This window comes from Pelobates fuscus, chromosome 3, assembly GCF_036172605.1.
Source record: "Pelobates fuscus isolate aPelFus1 chromosome 3, aPelFus1.pri, whole genome shotgun sequence".
Lineage (NCBI taxonomy): Eukaryota > Metazoa > Chordata > Amphibia > Anura > Pelobatidae > Pelobates > Pelobates fuscus.
In genome coordinates, this window is record NC_086319.1 from 86,912,001 (window position 1) to 86,935,665 (window position 23,665).

The 23,665-nt window shown below is 38.5% G+C and overlaps 1 protein-coding gene across 1 annotated transcript in view; it reads right to left on the reverse strand.

The window, feature by feature from the left end:
• Positions 1-890: 890 nt before the first annotated feature.
• The window catches only part of LOC134600827 (uncharacterized), a 46,169-nt gene continuing 23,394 nt past the window's right edge, over positions 891-23,665 (reverse strand). Inside the window, exons 10-15 of the mRNA XM_063445215.1 lie at positions 22,684-22,728; positions 22,074-22,124; positions 20,735-20,791; positions 17,295-17,348; positions 10,099-10,132; positions 891-1,102 (exon numbers count right to left, since the gene is read on the reverse strand). Of these exons, the coding sequence (XP_063301285.1) occupies positions 10,118-10,132; positions 17,295-17,348; positions 20,735-20,791; positions 22,074-22,124; positions 22,684-22,728 (222 nt within the window). The 3' untranslated portion in view covers positions 891-1,102; positions 10,099-10,117. The remainder of the gene's footprint in view (positions 1,103-10,098; positions 10,133-17,294; positions 17,349-20,734; positions 20,792-22,073; positions 22,125-22,683; positions 22,729-23,665) is intronic.

Sequence of the window (23,665 nt, forward strand, 5' to 3'; positions counted from 1 at the left end):
TCTGCTCTGTGTCAGTGTGTATCAGGGTCTCTGAAGACAGGTGTCAATCCATATCTGCCAAGTGACCCTATGTAGGGGGAACAGTCCATATTCTGCTCTGTGTCAGTGTGTATCAGGTTCTTTGAGGACAGATGTCAATACATATCTGCCAAGTGACCCTATGTAGGGGGAACAGTCCCTATTCTGCTCTGTGTCAGTGTGTATCAGGGTCTCTGAGGACAGGTGTCAATCCATATCTGCCAAGTGACCCTATGTAGGGGGAACAGTCCCTATTCTGCTCTGTGTTAGTGTGTATCAGGATCTCTGAGGACAGGTGTCAATCCATATGTCAAGGTGTCAATATGTCATATGTCAGGTGTCAATCCATATCCATTGTGATTTAGGAATGTTAGGTGATTTCTGCCCTTTATGGATTAAAACCAGACTCTGCATCAAGTGTGTAATTTTCCATGGGAGTTTTGCCATGCATCCCCCTCCGGCATGCCACAGTCCATGTGTTAGTCCCCTTGAAACAACTTTCCCATCACTATTGTGGCCAGAAAGAGTCCCTGTGGGTTTTAAAATTCGCCTGCCCATTGAAGTCTATGGAGGTTCGCCCAGTTCGCCGGTTCGCGAACGTTTGCGGAAGTTCGCGTTCGTCGTTCGCGAACCAAAATGTTATGTTCGCGACATCACTACTTACAAATACACCAGCCATGTGCATTCAAACCATTTTACACTATATTACACATGTAATGGAGAGTTTCGCCTCAACACAGCATGCCCTATTTATTTTACTAATTAAAAATTCAGGAACAAATGAGACAGAGAAAAATCCATGTGTCCATGCTGGGGCCCCACCAACTTGAAATGTCACCAAATTCCATTGTGATAAATAAAGACAGGACATATTATTTCAGTTTGCACAAAATATGTTTATTAGACATAATTAAAGAAGATTAGTTTTCCTTTTCATTGGATTAATCTGACATTTCAGTCTAGCTGAAAGAAGAGAAATCAACATATTTGAATCATTGGAATCACAGGGAAATTTAATCAAACAGCATATATATTGCATTTATATGCTTCCAAAGACTTCTGCAAGATTTTAAGTCGGGTGTCTCTGTAATACAAAATACAATATAATCAGCACTAAATTATTTTTACAGTTGTACTACTACAAGGACATATTGATTATTATATTAAAATATTCAACACATTTAAATGTAAAATGTTCAGCTACACAATGAAAGCATAACTAGTTCTTCTATATTCCTTTTTACAAATTGCTTTATAATAAAAGATATATCTTATAACATTAAATATGAATACAACATTACTTTTAAAAAACATGTTAAAATATGTGTATTTCTGCAACATAGTATGTGTTCATTACAGACTGAGTTTCCTAGTGTTTATGGTGTTCTAGGTGAACTTAAGTACTATTCCTGCTACCATATCATATATTCTGAGCTTCAACTACATCCTGAATTCTATATGATAGAACTGGATTTATTTGCAATTAATATTTTTCAAAGCAAGTACCTTGATGATGGGCCATGGAATAAGTACTGCTATAGGCTCATTACATATATTTTTATAATAGCTCTTAGAATGTATATTTAGTTAAGCTCGGTTCTCTTTACTTATGTCAGTTTTCAGGTTTGAAAATTTGGATATAGTTCCTACTAACACATCATTTTTTTATTCTATTTTTTTTTCACCGATTTCATTTGCTACAAGTTTTTCTCCTACACCTTTTACATAGTCCCTTTTTTATCCTCCTCCCTTATTTCAATCTTCCTTTTAACCTTTTATTCTCAATCTATGGGCTTTTTTCCCCCTCATCATGATTATTCTCATCATTCTTTGTCTATTTTCCTTTTCTTATCTAGTTTGCTTTTTTCCTTTATTTTTTTGCTTTTTCACCTTGTGTTGCCCTCCTTTTTTCTCTACTCCTCTTTATTTTATTGTCCCCACCATATTTTATTATCCCTTTGTAACTTATCCCCATTTTTATCCATTTACCCTTCTTCTTTATCCTCTTACCCTTACCCTTCTTGTATGCCAGGTTGCCATGTTGCACCATCATGAAATGCTAGAAACGTGTCATCAAGATTTTCCTGTCTACTGTTTGGTAAAATTTTGGTATACGTTATGAAATCTGTCATTTTTTTTCACGTGTTGCTGTTTTTTACTCCCTGTTATTGATTATCATGTGTTATTTTTGAGCTCATGAAAAGGAGTTTTTTTTTCTCAGCTTTCATCCTTTCGAAAGTATTTTTTACATCCAGGGCAGCTGTAGGCAGTTAATTTCTCAGTATGTGGGTCAGTTTGTGTAGAGTGTGTGTATGACAGACAGAGCCGTCAATATGTAAAAGAGGCATTTTATCTAAATAGTGATCCCATTCCCTTCCTTATCATTTTTCTTTTTGTTTCATTTTTGCATGATTAGTTGCATTATGTGTAACTGTGTTCCTTGGATTTCTTAGTTGTCCCAATTCTGTCACTTCCCCTGGCCAGTTGTCTCCCGTCTCTCTCCTGTATATCGCTGCTTTCAGTCTGAGGGGGTGGGCCATGCACAGATTAGGTTTTCAGAGTACTTTTATAATTATCATCCAATTTCTCTCACTGATTGTCTGTCATGGATGATTTACCACATTCTCCCCATAGCTTTGTCTGTTTCTTAGTGTTAACCTCCTGGCACTTTAACCCTTTAACCCCTTAACACTGCTAACGATATTTTACAATTCTGTCAGTAATAATTCTGGATAACAACCTAACCTCTGTTCAAGGTTCCCCTGATCTGCTCCTACTAGCTTTACACAACAATACTCTAAGGACAAGTAAATTCAGACTTTCTCAGGTTTTGAATGCATGGTCAGGTGAGGTCTAAATTCACGTAATTAAGCAGGTAACTCCTTCCACATCTTTGCTGACAACCATACCTCCAGGAATATTCGGTACATTTTAATGGGACTTTGAGACAATGGAGGCATCTGCTTACTCTCTCTCTCTCTCTCTCTCTCTCTCTCTATATATATATATATATATATATATATATATATATATATATATATATATATATACACACATCAACCTGTCCTTAAATACACTAAGTCTACCGGAAGATGTATATGTAATGTATTGTATTGTATGCTTGATTTGTAGGCTGTTTAATTTTGTATGGTATACTCTTTTTGCCCTCTTTTTATTACAGGCCCACTGTATCGTCGGTTCCGGCACACCACCACCAACTTTTTCATATTAATATAGGTCTAATATAGGGACCTTACATACCTACTTCTAATATGTTCATTATGGCATTTGATGCCATGACCATAAATGGAAGGCTAGGCCTGTAGTTATAGGAGGGGCTTGATTTCCCTTCTTAAGGATGCCAGACCACTCCCCATTATCATTCAGTCTGGTGATTTGCCCCTCCCACCACTCCCTTTTATAATATATTTATCTAGGGTGGGCCCTCTTTATTCCAGGCCCACCGCATCGTTGGTTCTGGCACACCACAACTGACTTTTTCATATTACTATAGGTCTCACATAGGGACCTTACATAACTGCTTCTAATATGCTCATTACGGCTTTTGCTGTCACGACCATAAATATATATTACATAAGTATACACGTAAAATTTAAATACATATATGTATTTATATTAAAATTCTATGTATATACGTGTATAATCTTTCAACATAATTATGTTATTTTATTAATTAAAATTTTGAGGGACGTGCCTGCAGGTAGAAAGTCCAAAGAATTTAATTCACAAGCACTATATTTAACCCTGTAGCTTTCCAAGACACCATAAAACCTATACATGGAGGTACTGATTTACTCAGGAGACTTCGCTGAACACAAATATTAGTGTTTCAAAGTGGTAAATAGTATTACAACTATGATATTGTCAGTGAAAGTTACTTTTTTTTTGCATTTTGCACACCAACAGCACTTTCACTGAAAATATTATTATTTTAATAAGTTTTACTGTTTTGGAACACTAATATTTGGGTTCAGTGAAGTCTCCTGAGTATCACAGTACCCCACATGTACATGTTTTATGGTGTTCTGGAAAGTTAGAGAGTCAAATATAAGGCTTGCAAATTACATTATTTAGTATTTTTGTTTTTTCACATTGAAATTTGCCAGATTGGTAATGTTGCCTACAAGACCATATGGTAGCCAAGGAATGAGAATTACCCCATGATGGCATACCATTTGCAAAAGTAGACAACCCAATGTATGGCAAGTGGGGTATGTCCAGTCTTTTTTTAGCAGCCACTTATTTACAAACACTGGCCACAGTTTGCGTTTATATTTGTTATTTTTACATTTTTCACACAAAAACAAATATGAATACTAACTTTGGCCCCTGTTTGTGACTAAATGGCTTTTAGAATAAACTGGGCATACCCCATATTGAATACTCTGGATTCTCTACTTTTTGCACATGGTATGCCATCATGGGGGTAATTCTCATTCCTGGGCTACTATACGGTCTAAAAGGCAACATTACTAATCTGGCAGATTTTAATGTGTATAAACTGAAAAATGAAAAGTGCTATATTTGATCCTGTAACTTTCCAATCACCATAAAACCTGTTCATGGGGGGTACTGGTGTACTCATGTGACATCGCTGGATACAAATATGTGTATTTTATTGCAGTAATACCTAACAGTATTATGGCCATCACAGTTAAAATGCCACACAAAACGAAAAACATTAGAAAAAAATATTTATTTCACACACTTTAGTTTTTATTCATACTTAATTGAGATATATATATATATATATATATATATATATATATATATATATATATATATATATATATATATATATATATATATATATATATATATATATATGAAAGACTCATCTTTCCAATGACTTTTACTACAGTATAAAAGTATATCTGGGGATCAACTCACATGGACCAGAGCCCTATCACCCCTGGCTCTGAATTGCTTGTTTATATTGATATTACATCTGATTCAGAAAAGTATCCTGTTTTGCTATACTGTGGGTTTATCCCTCTCCATTGGAGCAATTCAAACCCAGAGCCAGGGGTGATAGGGCTCTGGTCCATGTGAGTTGATCCCCAGATATACTTTTAATCTTGTATACCCTGTGTATACAGATAGTCTGCACTATATACTGTATATATTTTTTCAGAGTACTCAGAGAAGACCCTGACTCCAGTGCAGTTGCTAGCACACTCCAACTTTCTGGTATCTAAAAGCTCTGACCTACCTGTGGCCAAACACTTTCTTGAACTTAATCATCCATTACCCACCATGAAATTCATGGCAATCGACCACATACCATTGCCACTAAGAAACTTCTACTTCAGAAAGAACTATACTGGATTAAGACTCTCAACACCATTTTCTCTAGAAGACTTAATGATATTTCTATGATCATCTCACTAAGACCAATATGACTACTGTATATTTGGCCTTTTGAACTTGATCTATATATATGGACTATCAATATATCACCAGATGGAGCGAGCTAATCTCTCTCTGGCAGTATAATATATACTCTGCTTGTTAATGTTTCTTATTGAATATTGTCTATATGGCTAAGATATCTAATGCAGTACACTTCTAATATCTACGATGATTTTTTGTATTATTTCATGTATTATTTCATGTGTTGAATGCCTATTTGCATTACCAATTTAATTTAAATGCAGCTCCAGCTACTTAGCTACTACTGTTCTTTTTCTTTGGTTATTTGTCTGGCTTAAACATACTACATATATCCCGTATCAGCTACACATTTACTTGTATACTCTGAAATATACACAGTTAGCCTAGCAGTACTACCCCTGTGTTCGTTTTCCCCTTGCAGGATGGTCTCTATACACTTATTCAATTGTGTACTAAATGTGGATGTTTATGTTTAATTTTTACTTTAGTACTAGGCTACTGTGTATCTATATTTTTCTCTGTACACTTCTTTGCTATTACCCACCTAGTGGCCCCTCTGCTAAACAGCTGTTTTGGTCCTCCCTCCTTTTATCCCACATGCCCCCTTAGCTCTGCTCGTCCAAGCTCTGTCTACACACTGACATTGCATTCTTTCAATATATGCCACATATTTACGTGTCTGCTTTTACGAAATGTATTGCTATCGATATGCCCATACTGACTGCTATGCTTTCAACATATCTGTCCACCGCACCGCTTTTACAACGGTACCCCAGCAGAATTTAACACTCCATATGCCAATTGTCTTTATCCCCTATATGATTGTTTCTTTGCTCGTGGGGACCACTATACTTTAATATTCACCTAGACCTTCCCAGTCTAGCCCTATCCCCAGCACGATATACATAGTGCTCAGTACTACTAGTCCCCACACAGCCGGCAACACGCGATCGCTTTGCTCTATACACACACCCCCTTGTGTTCCAACCATGCCAACTAGTGGAACACAAACAAATCATTCTAGCTTGTTTCAACAGTGGTTTCAGCTGAACAGGGTAAATTTTAATCATGATTTTCACACACCAGCTGGCTACATTCCAGGGGTTAATTGTAAGTACACAGGCTGTATACAATGTATTCATTACGGTTATATGTTATTTAAGCACTGTTTATTGTACAGCACTGTATCCTGACGAAGGTTCCATTAGTGAACTGAAACATTGATCCCTAGGCTGATGCCTGAATAAAGATATTTTTTTTCACCATATTTCTGAATTCCTAGGAGTGCTATCTTTACACTATTTATATATATATATATATATACATATATATGTGTATGTTTGATGTAACATGAAAGCTCTGTTTCTCCTGAACAAAATTATATATAATAAGTGTGAAGTGTGGGTGCACTTAATATGAAAGGGGTTTATTACGGTTAAACAGACATAGCTCAAATTTAAGGTTTTGTTTACATTTTGTTTGGATCAAACATGTACAATTGACTCTGTCCTTAAGGGGTTAAGGACGAAGCCAGTTGTAAAAGTTCTAATCAAAACAAAACCTGAAGTTTGAGATATATGTCTGTTCAATCATAATTTACCCCTTTCATATTAAGTGCACCCACACTTATTAGAAATCATGTTATTCAGGGGAAATAGGGCTTTCATTTCAAATATTTCTATATGCAACCCAATTTAATATGAATACAATCTAAAAAATAATTGAGAAATTAAGAAATGTTGTTTAATGCCTAGTTCTGTATAGCATTTTAACTGTGAATGTCATAATACTTTTAGCATTAACTGCAATAACATACATATATTTGTGTTCAGTGATGTCTCACAAATATAACAGTACCCTTACCTACAGATTTTATGCGGTATTGTAAGATTAAAGGGCCACATATAGGGCTTTCCCCCTTTTCAGTTTTTAAAAATTTGCCATAATGGTTCTCAGGACCTATGTTTCTTTGAGACTGTATGGCAGCCCAGGCATGAAAATTATGCCCTATCATGGCATACCATTTGCAAAAGTAGAACCTAGAGTATTGAAAATGGCATATGTCCAGTCTTTTTTTAGTAACCACATAGTCACAAACCCTGGCCAAACATAGCGTTCGTATTAGTTTTTTTGCATTTTTCACAAATAAACTGCCCTTTCACCAAGTTAATATGTCAACTTAAGAAACACTGAAAAATGGGGGGGGGTGGGGGGGGGGGTAACACCTAGTAACAAACTATACAAAAAAATAGAGGAGAGTTAGTAGCAAATATCATAAATTACCAAAATTAAAATATTTAAAAAATACATATATAGATATATCCGTAGTGAAATATGCCCCCCAAATGATATTATAACAAAACATGAAAAGAAAACTAGTAGTTTAACCTATTACTAGGCTAATAGAAGGCATGGGAAAACTGTTAAAATAAAAGTCCTTGATAAATGGCAAATAGATCTAAATATATCAATTGAGAAAGAAGAATGGATGTACTCATTAAGTTATATCAATAAAGTAATACATAATTTAAAGGAGCACTATAGGGTCAGGAACACAAACATGTATTCCTGACCCTAAAGTGTTAAAACCACTATCTAGCCCCCTTGGCTAGCTTTGCCTGCCTAAAAATAGTAAAATCTTACTTGTATTCAAGTATAAAGCTGCTGCCTCTGCCTGTGAACTTCCTCTGACCTCTGACATCATCAGAAGTGGTGGCCTGATCCAATCACAATGCTTCCCCATAGGATTGGCTAAGACTGACAAGGAGGCAGATCAGGGACAGAGCCAGCACAATCAAACACAGCCCTGGCCAATCAGCATCTCCTCATAGAAATTAATTGAGTCAATGAATCCCCACGAGGAAAGTTCAGTGTCTGCATGCAGAGGGAGGAGACACTGAATGTTTGAATGCATTTTAGGCAGCCATGACCCAGGAAGGATCTCTAACAGCCATCAGAGGAGTGGCCAGTGAAGTAATCACTAGGCTGTAATGTAAACACTGCATTTTCTCTGAAAAGACAGTGTTTACAGCAAAAAGCCTGAAAGTAATAATTCTACTCACCAGAACAAATTCAATAAGCTGTAGTTGTTCTGGTGACTATAGTGTCCCTTTAAATATAGTCAAAACACACTATATCAAGAATAGGTGGTATAGAGTACCTACAGTTTTATCTAAGACATAGTCTGCTCTAACAAATAATTGTTGGAGATGTGGTCTGACTAATGGTGATTATATGCATATCTGGTGACTATGACCACCGATACAGGCATTTTGGGAAATAATAAGGGCTAAAATATTGGATATTATGGCAGTAAAAACCTTGCCATGGATCCATAACTATTTTTGTTACACATAGGAATGGACACATGGCAGAAATATAATTGTGACTGTGCCATACTTGTTTTGATGGCGGCTAAAAGTGTAATTGCCAGATATTGTAGGACAACCTATACCCCTCTATGGCAAGTAGTGTAGAGGCAGTGGATACACCAATTAAGAATGGAGAGAGGCTTTTGGAAACCAGTAAAGAAATCCAACTTATTGAGTTCATATTTAGAGAAGTTGGGCAACAGCAGTAGATGCTAATAATATAGATATGAACTTTTACGGTAAAGACTGCGGAATTCCCTGATCCCCTGATTAAGAGTGGGGGGGGAGGTGGGGGGAGAGGGGAGGGTATATTTTTTATAGTCCTAATAAGATATATCAACTAATAAGTGACTACTATGATATATATTTGCACTAACAAAACAAAATGAATTAAATGTTATATTCTTGATTAAGAAAACAATAAAAGTGATAAAAATAGTAGTTTCACCTTTTGTCTTAACTAATGATAACACTATATAGAGAAATAGAAGGTGGAGTAGAAAACCAAAAATATAACGTATTGACTAAATGAGGATAAGAGTATATAAAACAATGTTGGTGACATAGTCATAGTCAATCGTACAGAAAGAATCAAGAGGAATAGATATTGTAGGAGAGTTAGTGAATATAGGGATAATCTTTGTTCCAAAAATAAGGGATATTCACAAAATTTTAACCTGAGGATTGCAGTAACATTGGTACTCCAAACCCATATATTGTGACAGTCTGGGCAAAAACTAAGGTGCCCAAGATCTGCCAAGATAAAAAATAACTTAATAACATTTCTTAAAAAAAAAATTAAAAAAAATTATGAAATGTATGAGAATGTGAGAATGTTGTTGGTGAAATATATCACCCAAACTGAATTATACAACTAAGTTTTACTGTAATGGTTTTGTTGGCTAGATTAGAGCATTATTCTCCAGTTTGCAATCAAAGATATAGTTGACATATACCTGGAATCTCCTCAGCAACCAGCCCCATCCTTCCCTGCATTGAAAACAAGGAATTAACACTTATGTATAAACATTGTCAATTTTGGCCAATCTGGATTGTGTTGATAGGTTAACTGTTCTGGAGGCGGATTAGCCCTCTGCACTCCATCCCTTCAAGGATTTACACAACTAACACTGATAATTCAGAAGTGTTAATTCTTTCTTATAATGTGCCAAGTAGAGGGCAGTATCTGGGCAGTATGCCATCTCCCCAGTGTAAAGAGTCAAGCCAGGAGTCAAAAAGTGATACAAATGCAAAATACATTTTCTAGGTAAATAAGTTTTGTAAATAATCTTACTTTAAATTGTCTTGTATTGTTATCCAATTAAAGGCTAAATAGAAAAGATTAAAAAAAAATACATTAAAACAAATTAAATTACAAATGTTTCTAAATACTTTATACAACAGAGAGCATCATGATATGCTATAAAAAAATGTGCCGATTCAAAGATACTACCTCTACCAATAAAAATATTTATTAAAAAAATAATGAATGTAAAAAATACATATAAACCAATACATATTTCATTTAAAAAAATGTTACAACCTTATCTAAAACTAACCTTTAAACAAAAAAAAAAAAAATGAATTGATCTTTGTTATATGTATGTGACTAATCTGTGTGTATTTATAACTTTTCAGTCCAAGATGGCTAATTATAACATATCTGAGATATGATTATAAAGGTATGGGTTTTGAGAGAGAGATATTGTTATTACCACAGACCAGAGCCGTCTTTAATATGGATTGGACTCTGGGCAAACATTTGCTTGGGCCCCCTGGACCTTTTCATCCCCTCCCTGGCATGCAATCATGTCTCCCACCCCAACGCAGAGGCGGACGTAAAGTAGAGAGGGCTCGAGTGCATTCATTATTTTGGGCAAGAGGGGGCAAAAGGTAGATCCCCATCTGTCGTGCAACTCCAACAATGCTTTGACAGCTGGGGCGCTACCATTTTCCCATGCATGCAGGGTTGTATTTAGCACTGAACAGTATTTGTGTGTTTGAGTGTAAGCATGTTTTTGTAAGGAGTATGTTTGTGTGAATGAAGAGGTGTGTTTGTATGTAGAGATAGCATTTGAATGCAAGTATTCATTTATGTGTAGTGTTGGTTTATGAATGCACTGGTGTGTTTATATATAATTGTTGTTTAAAAAAAAGGTGTGTTTATATGTAGTGCTGAAGTTTGAATGCAGGTGTGTATTTGCGTGTAGTGTTGAATGCTGAGATGTATGCACAAATACACATGCACTGCCACAAATACACAGATATACACAATCATACAGATGCAGCTATACAGACACATTTACACACACTGACACACATGCAGATACACTGACAACATACAATGACAACATACAGACAAAGATACATAACCTGACAAATGCAGTTACAAACACTGACATGCATGCAGATACACACATTGGCTACATACACATACATGCACAGATATACACACAGATACATACATACTGACTGACACGCATAGACTGGGACACACACACATAATGGGACACACACATACTGGGACACACACACATACTGGGACACACACACACATACTGGGACACACACACATACTGGGACACACACACACACATACTGGGACACACACATACTGGGACACACACACACACATACTGGGACACACACACATACTGGGACACACACACACATACTGGGACACACACACACATACTGGGACACACACACACATACTGGGAGACACACACACACACATACTGGGAGACACACACACATACAGGGACACACACACACATACTGGGACACACACACACATACTGGGACACACACACACATACTGGGACACACACACATACTGGGACACACACACACATACTGGGACACACACACACATACTGGGACACACACACATACTGGGACACACACACATACTGGGACACACACACACACTGGGACACACACACACACTGGGACACACACACGCACACACTGGGACACACACACACACTGGGACACACACACACACTGGGACACACACAGACAGACATACTGGGACACACACAGACAGACACATACTGGGACACACACACAGACAGACACATACTGGGACACACACACAGACACACTGAGACACACACAGACACACTGAGACACACACAGACATACTGAGACACACACAGACATACTGAGACACACACAGAAAAACATACTGGCACACACACAGACAGACACTTCAGTTTCTCCAGTGTGCTGGCTGGGGTAGTTGGGAGTTGGGGGTCTGACTCTCCTTGCTCCCCCCTCACTGGATCTTGGCTCAACTGCCTCCTGCGCGGCCCGATGTCTTTGAGGTGGGAGGAAGTGATTTGCGGACGTCACTTCCTCCCATGCAGCCGTTAAGCAAGGGGCCCGGTCATGCTGTTTAAGGGCCACAGCGCCGCCTGGACCCCTGCTGAAATTCACTGGGTGGTCCTAAGTGTGCGGGCCCTGTTGCAGCCGCAATACTAGCACTGCGGGCCCATTTGTGCTTTAAGCACAAATTTATATCTTGTCGACCATGCCATAAAAGGGATATTAAAAAAATAAGCACCAAAATAAATTAACCTCAAGCATGTAGGACAGACGTAAATAAAATAATACTCTGGTATGCTACACATTAGTTAGATATCAGGACACCTTCCCCAGACAGCCGCCATACTAAGCCCTGCATACTTTGTGCAGCTGCCACATCCATCTTTACCCAGGACTTCATTGGAAGGGCAGGAAGACACCTGGCAGGGAGCACATGCCCTGTCTCCAGCCCCTGCTGGGGGGGACATGGCGGAAGTGGCAGTATGGCTGCTGACAGCCCCGGAGTCCTGCCAGAAGGAGCATTGCAAGTGCTGGAAGTATGCGGCGGAGCTCAGCATCCCTGCCCGCATGGAACCGCGTCTGTCACCGACAACTTCTCCCGCAAAGATGTGGAAGCCAGTCACTGCGGCTGTAGCAGACTTTATGCGTTACGTCATGGGCGTTCATCCAATCAATGCTCGCTTATAATTTAGAGTCGGGTTCTGACCTCAGCCATTGCAGCTTACTGGCGGCAGGTGTGAAGGTATGTGAGTTTAGTGGAAAGAAAGAACTCAATAAAAGCAGCAATCTGTGTACACAATACCCACAGAGAACATACATGTAATGTGTATTGCAGGGTTTGTGTGTTTATTGGGGTGTGTGAAGTCTAACCTTGCAGTAGCTCTAATCTGTGGAGTTACTGCAAGCTCTTCCCAGCACAGACTGTATCACAGCTCATTGAATAGTGTTTGCGGGGCAGGTGCCCGGGGTAATTAGTAATAAGCTGCCTCTATACTTTAGCAGTAACAGGGCTCCCATGTGAATCCCATGTGAACTGCAAATCATCTCACAAATACATAGTGCTAGCTAAATAGCAAGAGCATGTATAGATTTGTTGATTTAATAAGAGAAAACGTGCATTTAGTTATAGTGCTACAGGAGTGCAACCCAGTATGTAGATTTCAATTTTTGGGGGAGAGGGAGGGTGGATCTTGGGTGAGTTCCATGCTTTTTCCCCCCAGGACTTGACCCCTGAATGTAAGTATTATGTTTTCTTTTACATTGCTGAGACTCAAGGGACAGTCTATTTGTACCAGAACCACAACATTAAGCTGTAGTGGTTCGGGTGCCTAGAGCAGGGCCGCCATCAGGGCATGACAACCGCAACGGTTGTCTGGGCCCGGCGGTCCTGGGGGGCCAGGACTGCTCAGGTCGTCCGGGCCCCACATTTAGTGGGTACATACCGGGTCGCAGGGGGCCCTGCGTGCCCGGTATGTACCCACTGGGCCAGCCTCTTCTCCTGGGGGGCCCAGCAGCTGGTCACCTTAGGGCCCCACAGAGGCTGGCCCTGCTGACAACCGGCGGGCGCGCGAGGGAGCACTCTCCCTGGCGCACCATACTGATGCTGGAGCCGGAAGATGAAGTCATCTTCCGGCTCCGGCATCAGTACGCGGCACGCGAGGGAGCTGAAGAGGAAGCACTCAGCCAGGGTGTCAGGGAGGAAATTTGAGTGAGTGGGGGTGGGGGAGAGGGAGGGAGGAAATTTGAGTGAGTGGGGGTGGGGGGGAGAGGGAGAGGGAGGAAATTTGAGTGAGTGGGGGTAGGGGGGGAGAGGGAGGAAATTTGAGTGAGTGGGGGTGGGGGGGAGAGGGAGGGAGGAAATTTGAATGAGTGGGGGGGAGAGGGAGGGAAGGGAGGAAATTTGAGGGAGTGGGGGGAGAGGGAGGGAGGAAATTTTGGGGGGGAGAGGGAGGGAGGAAATTTGGGGGGGAGAGGAAGGGAGGAAATTTGAAGGGGGGAGAGGAAGGAAATTTGGGGGGGAGAGGAAGGTAGGAAATTTGAAGGGGGAGAGGGAAGAAATTGGGGGTGGAGAGGAAGGGAGGAAATTTGAAGGGGGGAGAGGAAGGAAATTTGAGGGAGGGGGAGAGGAAGGGAGGAAATTTGAGGGAGGGGGGATAGGAAGGGAGGAAATTTGAGGGAGGGGGATAGGAAGGGAGGAAATTTGAGGGAGGGGGGATAGGAAGGGAGGAAATTTGAGGGAGGGGGTGAGGAAGGGAGGAAATTTGAGGGAGGGGGAGAGGAAGGGAGTAAATTTGAGGGAGGGGGAGAGGAAGGGAGGACATTTGAGGGAGGGAGGAAGGAAATTTAAGGGAGGGGGAGAGGAAGGGAGGAAATTTGAGGGAGGGGGGAGAGGAAGGGAGGAAATTTGAGGGGGAGAGGAAGGAAATTTGAGGGAGGGGGGAGAGGAAGGGAGGAAATTTGAGGGGGGAGGGTGGAAGGAAATTTGAGGGGGGAGGTTGGAAGGTAATTTGAGGGGGGAGGGAGGAAGGAAATTTGAGAGAGGGAGGAAGGAAATTGGAGGGGGGAGGAAGGAAGGAAATTGGAGTGGGGGAGAAGGAAGGAAATTGGAGTGGGGGAGAAGGAAGGAAATTGGAGTGGGGGAGAAGGAAGGAAATTGGAGTGGGGGAGAAGGAAGGAAATTGGAGTGGGGGAGAAGGAAGGAAATTGGAGTGGGGGAGAAGGAAGGAAATGAGAGGGAGGGGGAGAAGGAAGGAAATGAGAGGGAGGGGGGGAAGGAAGGAAATGAGAGGGAGGGGGAGAAGGAAGGAAATGAGAGGGAGGGGGAGAAGGAAGGAAATGAGAGGGAGGGGGAGAAGGAAGGAAATGAGAGGGAGGGGGAGAAGGAAGGAAATGAGAGGGAGGGGGAGAAGGAAGGAAATGAGAGGGAGGGGGAGAAGGAAGGAAATGAGAGGGAGGGGGAGAAGGAAGGAAATGAGAGGGAGGGGGAGAAGGAAGGAAATGAGAGGGAGGGGGAGAAGGAAGGAAATGAGAGGGAGGGGGAGAAGGAAGGAAATGAGAGGGAGGGGGAGAAGGAAGGAAATTGGAGGGGGAGAAGGCAATGAGAGGGAGGGGGAGAAGAAGGAAATTGGAGAGGGGGGAGAAGAAGGAAATTGACGGGGAAGGGGGAGAGATTGACATCCATCACACACAAACACACACACAATGCACCCCTTGCACACAGAAAAACACACAATGCATTACACACAGACACACATACACAAGCAATTCATCCCTTACACACAGCAACACACAATGCACCCCTTCCACACACTCAGTGCATCCTTTACAGACACACACACTGCATCCCATACATACACAAACTCACCTTGCAGCCCTTACACATACAAACACAGATTCACACAATGCATTCCTTACACACATCAGGACATCCCCCCCCCCCCCCCCCCCCACTCACACACACTCCCCTGTGAACAAACTCATTGGTGGAACATGAAGGTGGACCCTGGGACCCAGACCTTGAGCTGTGTATAGGGCCCTCCAAAAATGGAGCTGCTTCCCGTTCTCCCAGAACATTGATTTTTGTGACCACAGTTACAAAACGCCTCCAGAGAGCCTGTTCTACACCAGACCAGTGGAGCCAGACGGCAGCTGAAGCCCATCATCATCCTCATCTGGTTGTAAGTAAGCAATCTAGTATATTATTCGTGGCACTAATCTCTAATTTACCTCACATTAAAGGGACACTATAGTCCCCAGAACCACTGCAGCTTAATGTAGTGGTTCTGGTGTCTATAGCCTGTCCCTGCAGGTCTTTTATTGTAAACACGGCGGCACTGCAGCATTGTGTTAGTTAACATGGCAGATCATATGGGTGGGGCACTGTGATGTCACATGGGGGGCAGCAAACTTTACTTTTGCCTAGGGCGGCAAAAATCCTTGCACCGGCCCTGCAGACACTGCATCCCTGTAGGCGGACCCGGGGGGGAGGGGGGGGGAGGGTGCAGGCGCCGGGGGACCCAGACCTTGAGCTGTGTCAGGGGCCCCAAAATTTCTGATGGCAGCCCTGGCCTAGAGTGTCCTTTTAAGGCAGGTTTAAGGCATGAAGACACACAGAGTGCTAACCCCCAGGTTGACAGTTATTTTCCCCCTGTGGTTGTCACACAGCCTGAAGTAGTTCAGGGCTAGTAATGACAGCATATAGAGATTCATGCAGTCGTGCAAGGGGTTGCCTGCCCCTGTTGAACTATAACTCCTATAATGTCCAAACAGAATCCAGCAATGGCTGGTGGGAGTTAAAATATGCATCTGAAGTACAGGCATGGTGAAGCAACCAAAAAATAATAAATAAAAAGGAATGAATATAGTTATTTATTTTTAATTATATGCAGGAGTGTCTTGGTGTTAGCTCCACTGTTTGACTATGTGCTTGGGCTGTTCCTTTAAGCTGTTAGCTACCAGGAAGATTGTTAATGATTGTTAATGGCACCTTTATTCCTAATCCTTTTCACCAAACTCCACCGCTTGTTCAATAATATTTTTTTACCATTGAGTGATTTTTAAAAAACTTTAATTGCACCATTGTTTCTATTATTCCAAATGAACAAAGAACAATTATGCAAACATATGTAACTAGTACCCCAAATAATTAAAGCAAAGCTAGAATTGCATTTAAAATGAATATTTGTCATGTGTACAACGCTGTAGTTTATTTCTGAGTCTATTCTAATATGCTTCTCCATGACTTTATTCCTAGATTAGGATTCTCCCACTACTGTAGTTACAAGTAACACTTTAACATTGGCTGTACATTCATACCCGAGTGAATGTATCAGATTCTAAACAAACTGTCTGTTGGTCTGCATGTCCTTCCATAAGTCTGCACTTACAGATATTTAATTCATTTGTCGGTAAAAGAACTATATATTATTGTGAATGTGATTTCATATATGACCAGATCTATATACAATTCAATGTATGTATTTGATTTAATAATGCACCAATTGTTATTGTATTAATTAGACATTGAGCACCTTTAAAGGATTGCACTGTTTACAGACACTTACTGCCATTTTGTCATACTATCTCAAAGTGAGTCATTATTTGGTCTATATTAACATATTTTATATTGTATGTGAAAAAAGACCAGTGTAAGACACTCACCACGTCGCATAATGGTAGATCGATGTTTCCTAGATCGGCTTTAACAATATCCAACTAGTAACAAAAAGAAAGATGAAATAGAAATGTATAAAATTGCAAGAATATTATAATGAGCAGAACTTACTCACATGCACATGTCTACAAAGATATATTAGAGCACTGGCTAACCATGGTATCTATTGCGGTTTACTTAAAATAAATTCTAAAATCTGAAAAAAATGTTTATTCTAAAGTCAGTTTAAACCATTCCCCTGGTTTACTGTCAAACAATTTCCGAGCAGTTTGTTAAAAATTGTGCCTCTCACAGGCACTCAAACTCCAATACAGTTGATTACATTTTATTTACAAAATAACATTTTATTAACAATGCTATCACCATATAGTTAAAATACTACAAATATAGAATTCAATTTTGATGGTGAGTGTGTAATTTGAGCTACACATACTGGCTACACTCAGGATGATTGCCTGTATAACCAGCAGATCCATTTTAACAGCCATCTTGGAGGAAAAGTGAAAAAAAGCAGACTTTAAGTTTATCCTTATCTCCTTAAGGACACAGCTTCAGAAGCCTGTCTTGCACTTAAGGACACAAGCAATTTGTGCATTTTTTTACGGTTTGTGTTCAGCTGCAATATACATGGTCTCATTTATTGCACTAACAAATATTATATATATATATTTTTAAGGACAAAAACAAAATGGTTTACTGTGATGGCTATTAAGCTTTCTAGACAAACATATCAACTTCTAAAATTTTTCCACGTTGAAATGTTATTTTTTGCTCTGTAACTATCAAAATAAACTGAGCTCCTAGACATTTATTTTGAATTACTTCTCTTACACTTATTATTCACACATTATTGTCAAAACAAAATTACCACACAAAAGTCTGTTTATATAAAAGAGACAGCATATGTTATTTACCTAAGGGTATTTTATTTATTTATTTTTTCTGCTTTTTTGACATACAGATATGTAGCTTTAAATCATTCATCATTGTATCCGGCTGAGGAAGCTACATTCTAGTAGTGAAACGTTTTCTGGTATAACTTTTGGACATACTTCCGTTTTTATTTCTAAAGTATATCAATAAATTGTTCAATTTATATCCTAGTTCCCAGTTTATATTCATCCTTATTACTCATCCAGGGAGTTCAGTCCCCAACTGCACAATGCACGAACATAGAGCCATAGGGGCTCCACGTATGTAAGTACCCATTTAGCATTTGGTTTTATTAAGGTACCAGATACTGGGCTATTTTTCGCCTTACATATTGTCCCCAGGAAAAGGCTTTATGTTTCCTATAGGAGTCGGTCGCCTATACAGAACAGGACGTTATCTACACCAGAGCTAGGTTTATAGCTCTCTGTTTGTGAGTTTAAAATAATACACATTATTATATATATATATATATATATATATATATATATATATATATATATATACATCTTGGCTCTGTACAATCTGCACTATGTTGTATTGTTATTTATAGGTACCTATGGTGTTAGCTACAATATTGGCATAATTTATAAAGGTTATTATTACTTTAATAATTTCTGTCTGTATAAGCGCTACTTTTTTATCTATTGTATTATTTATCTGGACAAGTCTCATATTAATGTTTAGATGCTATTATTTTATATTGTTTTTGTAATATTACATTTATTTTAATCTACTTTTTTTATATAAGCACTAATACCTGTCTATCTATCTGCTTGTTTAGTAAAGGGTTAATTAAGTCCCAGACAATTGTCCCACTAGTCCCAACTATATCAGGGTAACCCTGTGGCTATCTTTTCCTTCAAAGACATGCAAGATGTAAATATAGCAACTACCACTTTTATACAGTTTGTCCAATTTTATCCCATACAGGGATCTTTTTGGCTGGGATACAATGTTTAAGCTCCAGTTTTCCCTTATATTTCATAAGGGACTCGTCGATGCAAATATATTTTTTGGGGGTGCAAATTGTTTCCAATTGTTTGTTAAAGTAAGACATTGAGGGGTATTTGAATAGATGATTATACTGCAGGTGACCTTTTGGGGGCACTTTGAATTGTCACTAGAGTACATGGGCCAACTCACTCATGGTGTGGGAAAAATTGGGTGTACTACATACTGGGATTTGCATCAGTACCACCTAATGCAGGGCTTTTTAATTATTTCCAATAGCATAGTTAGTGCCCAGAATTGGTTTAATTCTGGTACACTGGTGGGATACCATTTCCCTTTTCTGTCAATTAGACTCTCTTGGTTTTGTGCCAGATTCTGCTGAATCTTGATCTTGGTGTGCGTGACAACCTCCCCTGAGTTTTCATCCACCAAGAGCTATGGTGAAACTAGTCAGCCTGAATTCCAGGGTTGGCAGTGAAATCAGGTGTAAAATCATTAGGGGGTACCCTGTTATCAGCGGCATGAGCAGCGCCAGGGAAATCAGCAATTTCTACTGAGGGCCTTCAATATCTGGCAAAGAGGTGGCACCTGTGTTACTCTCAGAGGCACTCTCTGAGGCAGTGTCTGTTGCCTCTGAAATTGTCGATACAATTCTATAGGCCTCTTCAGGACTAAACTAAAGTATGGTCTGCAAATAAATTTCAACTTAAAAAAAAAATAGCTTTTTTGTTTTTTTCTTTTCTTTTCATCCATAACTAGCATTACTAACCTGTTAGTTTCCCACTAACTTCCAACCACACCGGCTAACTAAATAACCAGTTTAAAAATATTAAATTAACATTAAATAAATGTGACCCCTGAAGTTTAAAAAAACAATACAAAAAATAAATAAAAAAAACAGATCACAGTAAAATTCTGTGATCTGTATTCTGATCAGTATAAGCAGTGATCAAAGGACAGGGAATGGGTTATTTAAAAAAAAAAAAAACAATAGGGTAAAGATAGTTTAAAACAATTTTGTTTTTTACAGGGAGACAAAGTATCACAACTATTTGTCTCTCTCTACTTCATAACTCATAAAGAGGTGGAGGGAGGTGTATGGTATATATCAGCAGCACTGTGATCACTGTGACTGGCTGTCTCATTGCTCACATCGCTATATGCTGCTGCTGGTCTGCCTTCGATACTAAGGCACCCAGAAACAGCATTAACCCCACGATCACCACAACTGTGGTGATCTGATGCTAATTTTAGTACAAGAAGGATATTTTCCATTGTGTGTTAAGGGTAAGACTCACATGACAGACAATTTCTGTCCAGCAACCCAAATAGGTCAATATTCAAATTGTGTGGGGTTATTGCAGCCACAGTTTTACAAAATTATGTTTATGACAGATCTGATTTTAAACTAATATTTTTTTAAAATTTTGGCAAGCTAGAATAACTTCAGATATGGTTGGATAGAGACCCCTAACCCTGTAACCACTGGCTTTGGCTAAATCTGTATACTCTAACTTTAATAAATAATTACAAAAATCCTTACCAGTTCACTCTTAAATGCATCTGTTACAATTTTCGCAGCTGAATCTGTGAGAGATCTCTAAAAAGTATCAACAAAAAAGTCAATAATGTCAAGTGAATGCATCCTGTGACTTCAAATTAGACTATTTTTAATAATTTTTTATTATCAAAATTCCCAAAATATTTTTAAAATGACATATAAAAACGTGCATTCTGTTGAAAACCATATTCTTCAAAATGATAGATAATTAGACAGACAGGTATAGTGACTAAAGTGATTATGTAACAAAATTAAAATTTTATATCGATATTACATTAAAATATAATTATATTAATTTGTTAATAATATCCATACGTGAATTCTGAAAAACTGATAAATACTATGAAGAAGTCATTTCAAAGACAGGTAGTTTAAAGACCAAAGACCCAGAAACATCCTATTTTCAGGTTCATTCTGACCAGCATCCCCATCAGGTCAAATCAAGAAACTGACAGGATCTGAATTAATGTCACATTGAATTTGATGTCAGTGCTGTGAGCTGTTATTAGAGTTTGTACCAAAAGGTAACCTAAACTGTTCAGATGGGACTGAAAAAAGGATAATTTTTCATGTTGGTTTGGAATTAAAGATAAAAATGATGGCATGTGAAAAGTATACTTGTAAAAAAGGGAAGCCGTGAAAATCTCTTTTGATTACTTCTTCTCACTTGGTCTGTGAACCAAATGGCAGGAAAATACACCTATCAGTGTACTGCTAAATATTTACATAATAATTATATTCTATATTTTGCTGTACATTGATTGACCACATTTCACTCAATTTTAGTTTGTCTGGACTGTTTTTTGACCAGAACAACATAGACATTAAAACTCACATGTAGGTTTTTGTCCTTTTTTATTGTTCTAGCAGGAGCATAAAACCTAAAATCCCCAACTTAAAGTGACATGACTTAATTTCAGAATTTATTTTTCTTTTACATCATATTCAATGTTGTATGTTCTGCCTAGTGTCCTATTTTTTCATATAATAAATAAGCAATTTTATGATAAATGACAATTATTTCACTGGAGGTCTTCAAAAGTGCAGTGAATTTTTCCCTCTCCTGTTCTTTGGTTATCCTTTATTAGAACATTAGGCTGAGTGATAGATTGGCATAATTTCTAAGTAATCAATCTACCTACTTCTTTAGATTAACCCTGTTTTCTTTCAAGCTTACTTGCATGGCAGTTGTTATATTGGGAATATACAAATGATCATACTTGGCCTTGCTCCCTAAGCACAATTACATACATGTAAAGTACTATAAAGAAAGATAATATGAAAAACATACATGCTATGGCTTTTCAAAATAGGTTCTTACCAAAGCTGTCTCAAGCTCCAAAGTATCCTCTACTGTGCATTCCAAGTTTTTCTATATCAAAATTATAAAATGTTCTTTTAGTAAAATCTGAAAATGCACGTTTTAAAACATGTACAAACATGAAATGGAATACGTATGTTTTAAGGCAAAAGAATAAAAACTCTGGTTTGATTGATTAGAGCCAAACTAGCTTTATTTTGGGGTTGTTGAAAAGTCATTTCAAAATTAAAATGTATTTTCTGTAGCACCTTTGCAATTATGCATTAACATTTCATAAGGAACCACAGAAACCACAATACCATTTTATATTACATGAACCTGATTCTCTGTTGTAAGGACTTTAAGGACAGCTTTTTTTCTGGTGAAACTGTGCTTAGTGAGACCAGGCACTAGTTGAGCGCCACCAGTTCTGCTTATCCTTGTTCCTTGTGGCACTGAAAGTGTAAATAAAGAGGTAAGTAACACTTTGTAAAATATCTAAATACCCCAGAATGTGATAGAGCCTCTTTAAGAGTAAATATGATTTTAAGATTTAATAAACGTTCACATAAATTGGGACATTTTTACATATTTTCCATTTTAATATTAATTGCAGATTTTTTTCATTTACCATAACTTCAATGACATCATCCATAGTGGAATCCGGATCTGATAGCTGAAAACCATAATTTGTTTATATCATTAAAATGAATGTGTTAAATGAAATATTGTTTTATTTATCAAAACGTATACCTAATAAACAAGTAAAAAGTTATACTTGAAGCACATTTATGGTGTCTGCTTGTATTGATAAATGTTCCCTGTTATTTTTTTCAATTATTTTCTATAAAAGGGGACTTATAGTGGATTTTAACACACACTACAATTATCTGTATAACAAGCCTAACTACATGATGATTTAAATGTATATAGTAGTAATGTGTGTTCACATTGAAATGATAAAATTATAGTATACAGAAATTCTAATCAGAACCTTAAAAATCTAGACCTAAAATTTGAATTTACAAATCCTAAAACCTTCCTAAATGTAATCTATACTAACCATAAAACTACAGTGCCTTGCAAAAGTATCCCCCCCCCCCCCCCCCCCGCTCCTTGGCTTTTTACCTATTTCATGTTTTATTAATCTGAATTTTATGTGATGAGCCAGAACACAATAGTGAAATGAGAAAAATATATACATAAAACTATATTTTAGAAATAGAAAACAGAAAATTGGCATGTGCGTATGTATTCACCCCCTTTGTTATGAAGCCCATAAAAAGCTCTGGTGCATCCAATTACTTTCAGAAGTCACATAATTAGTGGAATGATGTCCACTGGTGTGCAATCTAAGTATCACATGATCTGTCATTACATATACACACCTTTTTTGAAAGGCCCGAGAGGCTGCAACTGCAACACATAAGCAAGAGGCACCACTAACCAAACACCGCCATGAAGACCAAGGAACTCGCCAAACAAGTAAGGGACAATGTTGTACAGAAGTACAAGTCAGGGTTAGGTTATAAAAAAAAATCCAAATCTTTGATAATCCCCAGGAGCACCATCAAATCTATCATAACCAAATGGAAAGAATATGGCACAACAGC